Genomic DNA, 5,206 nt, shown 5'->3' with positions numbered 1-5,206 from the left:
GCCTTCCAACCTTCTAAGTATTCCTTTATATGTGGTTCAGAGTTTTGGGACCATCCCCTGAGCCTGCTTGGTCGGGTATTCTGTGTTGTTGTTGGTGAAGCTCTCTGCTATATGTCCACCCGATCTGCCATCTTGTTTGTTCTTTTTGATGATGTATTGCTTTTTAATAAAAACCATTTCCATTTTACTTATATGCAGCTTTGTCTGGGATCATCAGCATGAAAGGATCAGTTATAGTCCTTTCATTTCAGTTGGATAGTTTTGGGTGTGTCTTTTGTTAATGGCACAGATACTAAACCTAAACCCTGAAATGGTCTTTATGCCCTAGGATCCTGATGTATATTCCGTTTTTATTTACCAGGGTTGCTGTATAGCTTATCAAAACTCTTTTTTAAAAAAAGCTGTATCTCTGTCTCTCTCTTTTTTAAAAAATAAAATTGTAATGTTTCTCTTTTGCTAGTAAAGGAAGGAAGCTCTTTATTAGAAAAGGAAGCAAACTTTCAGCATAATAGAATTGCTTGGTTAGCTTTAGTCTGTCTCCTCACTGCCTCAGGTTTAACTTAGAGAACTGAGAAAGCCCGGTCATTGATTGCAAGAAACAGAAACCATCTCAGAGTGTTGTTAGCAAAGAGGGACTCACCTAGCTGCATTGCCGTTCAAAGGCTAATATGCAAGTGTTTGTTGTAGAACTCTTAATGTTCGTGAGCAATGACAACAGTCTCATATCCTTAATACTCTACTGGTGAATTCTTACAAGAGAAGAAGTATAGTGAGTGTTAACAGCATAGATGCTCAGACCAGACCACCTGAGCGGCATTGCTTAAGCTCCCTTGTTTGTGAAATAGGGATAACAGTATCTGCCTCATAGAGTTGTTGGGAGGATTAGTAGTTTTGAAAAATGAAGAGTATTTAGAATGGAGCCTGACATATAGTAAGTGCTCTGTAAGTAAGTGGTCACTCAAGTTCTTTCCTTGTTGCTCTTGTATCCATATTGTGGCAGGCCATAAGTTGTCGGAAAGATTGTGGTGTGTTCCGATACACTACAGGAAAAAGTAAAAAAAAAACAAAAAACAGGTATGATTTGACTTTATGCAACAAAAATAGTTGTTGTTAAGTGCCCTCAAGTTGCTTTTGCCATGTAGCAACCCTGTATAGGGGTTCTGAGGAGTGGTTGGTGAGTTTGAACTGCCAACCTTGTGGTTCAAACTGACCTTGCAGTCCAGTGCTTATCCTACAGCGCCACACTATGACTCCATGACAAACACTTTAAAAGTGGTTTCTGTTTGCTGAGTGGTCTTCTATAAGCACTTTGTGTGTATAACTCATTTTAGGTGCACATCAGGCCTCTGAGGTAGAGATGCTATTTTACAGGAATGAAGCTGCAACTTTAGGATGGTGCATTTTTCACTGTCCTTGATCTCCACAAGGAAATTACTTTCACTATTGTTTTTTTCTCTTTCTTTTTTAAGTGAGCTTTGGAAAAAGGCTTGCTTACATTACCATTCAATATTTCAAGCTATAAAGTCATTCCTCCAGTAATAATATGACTGAATCTGTATTACATTTCTTCACCTCCTTTTCCTCAGATCTGACAGATGACTATTTAGAAATATCTAGAATGATCTTTGAGAGAGGTTGTTCAAAATAAACTAATTTGAGAGGTCTTTCAAAGATTCAAATACAAGGCAGGTCCCTATTTTCCAAGGGATATACTTGTGTATGTGTGGGTATGGGTGGTCATCTTGCCCTGAGTATAGGCATGTACGCGATGTGGTAATTAGTAATTAGTACAGTGCAAAGATTTGAGAGGGTGGTGCCAAACTGGTGTTAGATATTTCTGGAGAAAGTAATGGGATTGGAAGAGGAATTTGGGAAAAGTTAGTTGCTTCACCTTTTATTTCATCTATGTCTGTATAACTTTGAAATTTTTATATTATTTTGTAATTTAAATAAATACAAGTAATACACACATTCCCCCAAGGGAATCACTTGAGAGCCTTTTGCAAATACGTATCTTAGTGTTTCAAAAAGAGGGTGATTGTGACTGAGATGTTTTCCTGTGTGACGTTTTCCTTAGAAACGGAGCATCCACTGCCATCACAGCTATATTTGGAGGCGTTCTCCAAAATGAGGTTAACTGTCTCATATGTGGGACAGAGTCCAGAAAGTTTGACCCATTCCTAGGTAAGATATGGTTGGCTTGGGGATATATTACATTTTATTAAAAGAATGATTTTAATGCTTCCTTTGAAAAATTAGATAGCAAAAATTTTAGAAATGCATCTGGTTTTGAAGTTATTTTATTTTTATTTTAAATATAGTTACATGCTTTTTAAAAACTCTCTGTTTCCTTGTCTTCTTTTAAGACCTTTCATTAGATATTCCAAGTCAGTTCAGAAATAAGCGCTCTAAGAATCAAGAAAATGGACCGGTTTGTTCACTACGAGGTAAAGACACTTTAATGATCTAGAGGTTTTTTGTTTTGTTTTTCCCCTCAATAATTGCATAAGTTTGTAAAGTACTTCCTAGTATGTACTCAGGTCCTGGTGTATTGCTGTAGAATAATCACTAGACTGCTAATATCAAGCTCAGCAGTTCAAACCCACCAGCTGCTCCTAGGAAACTGGTGTTAGACACTTCTGGAGAAAGTATATAGGCACACTATGAGTTGGAACTGACTTGACAGCATTAAACAACAGTTGCATGTACTATTTGAATCTGTGTTATAACTTAAGTTGTAACTTAAGTCAAGCCTGAATTTCTTTTCCTGCTTGAGAAAAAATTCCATTAATAAGAATGCTATAAGATAGTTTGTTTTGTTAGGTGCTGTTGAGTTGGTTCTGACCCATAGCAACCCTATGCATAACAGAATGAAACATCACCAGGTCCTGCGTCATCCTCACCATTGCTGCTGCCACTGTGCCAATCCACTCAGTCCCTTCTGACAACACATCCAAAGTATGAGCGACGAAGTCTGGCCATCTTGGCTTCTAAGGAGCATTCTGGTTATACTTCTAACAACACAGATTTGTTTGTTCTTCTGACGGTCCATGGTACTTTTAATATTCTTCTCTAACACCATAACTCAAATACATCAATTCTATGGTCTTTCTGATTCATTGTCCATCTTTCACATATATATGAGGCTATTGAAAATACCATGGCTTGGGTCAGGCCCTCTAACTGACATCTTTGCTCTTCAACACTTTAAAGATGTCTTGTACAGCAGATTTGCCTGATACAATATATCTTTTGATTTTTTAACTGCTGAGTGTTGATGGTGGATCCAAGCAGAATGAAATAGTAGTAGGTCAAGTCCAAAAAATTTCTCACCATTTTTTTCTTTTAATACCTGATGTAAAATTGAAAGTCTTATAACTAAACAATTTCTGATTAAATGAAGTAGAATTTATTCAAGCACCCCTGTAAAGTTTTCTAAAATTTTGGTGTTATTTATTCTGGATGAATAATACTTTGGGAAATCTGTTAATGATAACACAGGAAACTTTTGATTAAGACTGAAACCTTGCTATTAATTGCAGTACTTAAAATTCACATTTACTTTGGGAGAATTTGAACGTTGTTTCCTTGGTTAATATTAATTACTTTAATCAAGGCAGAAGACTTCATTAAAAATTTTACTCCTGACCATAAATGTACAGACATCTCACCATTACTAATTGTTCTTAATCATAAAAAGAAGAAAAAAGAAAAGGAACTTACTATGTTTTGTCATGAAATAACTGTGTAATTTCTATTTTGCATTTGCACTGTATGTTCATTAAAAGTCATACTTTTCTCATTTTCAGCTTTTTTAGAGGTATTGTCATGATGAATAAAATTTGGGTTATGTGGAATTGGAAAAAAAAGATACTTTATATATGTGTGAGTGTAGTACCTTAAAAAATAACAAGAGATTCTGGCACTGCACTGTCTGATATGGTAAGCACTAGTCGTGTGCTAAGGAACTTTGGTAGTGCCGTGGATGAGGCATTAGGTTGCTAACCTAAAGGTAGCCATTTCAAACCTGCCAGTCACTCCCTGGGAGAAAGATCAGACTGTCTGCTGCCTCTGTAAAGATTTCTAGTACTGGAGCCTCTATATAGATAGGGTCACGTGAGTCAGAATTGACTTGATGGCACTGGGTTTGAATTACTGCTTCAGTCATGTGGCTCTTAAATTCTTAATTAAAATAAAAAAAGAAGTTCAGTTTCTTCACTGCAGTCACCACAATTTTGAGTTCTCATTGCCACATGTGGAGGCTGTTGGCTGCTATACTAGACAGCATAGGTACAGAACAGTCCCAGTGTTTCAGAAACTTGTTTTGGTCAGTGTTGCTCTCGAATCAGATTATTCTAGTAGAAATAAAACTTTGTGTTGGGGAAGAGACAGACTTCTCTGTATTGCAGGTGTATACACATCGTGAAGCATTTGCTTGTTAAAGGAACAGCAGCAATGTTCTTGATGTGGCACTATTGCTGGTGGTTTTGGAAATCCCTCAGGAAATGACTGTGAAAGACTGAATGACTGGAAGAAATGAGCCGAGCAACTCTGTAGATGAGAACACTGTGTGGATGCTGCCAGTTCTTGCCCTTCTACCTGAGCAGTTGCGAATCCCTCCTCTGAACAGGAAGCCCTGTCTGCTCCACTTACCCTAAACACACACAGCTATAGGGTGTTTCTTCAAGACCTTGCTGGCCTGTCGAATATAAGAAAATATCATGATATGCTTGATATCAAATACCAGCTCATTGTCTCCTTATCTCCAGGGCACGTTCGTTAATCATAAACACATGCTAATTTAATTAAGAAACAAATATTTGAACATCTAGAGAGCAAATCAGAGAAAATTAAATTATTAAAGGTATTAGTCTCAAAGACTATAATTTAAATTGGATTATGACTTCATTTTTATAAATTCAAGGATTGTAACAATATTGACATTAGTAAAATATAAAATACTATCCCCTAATAATAAATATATTGATAATGTATTTGAATAATATCTTTTAAATGTTTAACAATACACAGTAAATCTAGCTGGTCTATAGTTTGAATACCAAAACACTAGTTTGTTCTGGCAGCTTTCTTTTTTGCCTTTTGCGACGGTACGTGCAGTTCTGTGTCTTTCCTTTTTGCCTTTTGTGACAGTGCGTGCAGTTCTGTGTCTTTCCTTTTTGCCTTTTGTGACAGTGCGTGCAGTTCT

At 36.7% G+C, this 5,206-nt stretch overlaps 1 protein-coding gene across 3 annotated transcripts in view; it reads left to right on the top strand.

The window, feature by feature from the left end:
- Window positions 1-5,206, top strand: part of USP3 (ubiquitin specific peptidase 3) — a 143,009-nt gene that overhangs the window by 126,197 nt on the left and 11,606 nt on the right. For all 3 annotated transcript variants that reach the window (XM_006831554.1, XM_006831553.1, XM_006831555.1), the window contains 2 exons: window positions 2,078-2,184; window positions 2,367-2,447. In XM_006831554.1, coding sequence (XP_006831617.1) covers window positions 2,078-2,184; window positions 2,367-2,447 — 188 coding nt within the window. The remainder of the gene's footprint in view (window positions 1-2,077; window positions 2,185-2,366; window positions 2,448-5,206) is intronic.

This window comes from Chrysochloris asiatica, unplaced genomic scaffold (assembly GCF_000296735.1).
Source record: "Chrysochloris asiatica unplaced genomic scaffold, ChrAsi1.0 scaffold00004, whole genome shotgun sequence".
In the NCBI taxonomy this organism is placed as follows: domain Eukaryota; kingdom Metazoa; phylum Chordata; class Mammalia; order Afrosoricida; family Chrysochloridae; genus Chrysochloris; species Chrysochloris asiatica.
The sequence above is the reverse complement of the archived record's forward strand: the minus strand, read 5'-3'. Positions and strand labels throughout refer to the sequence as shown.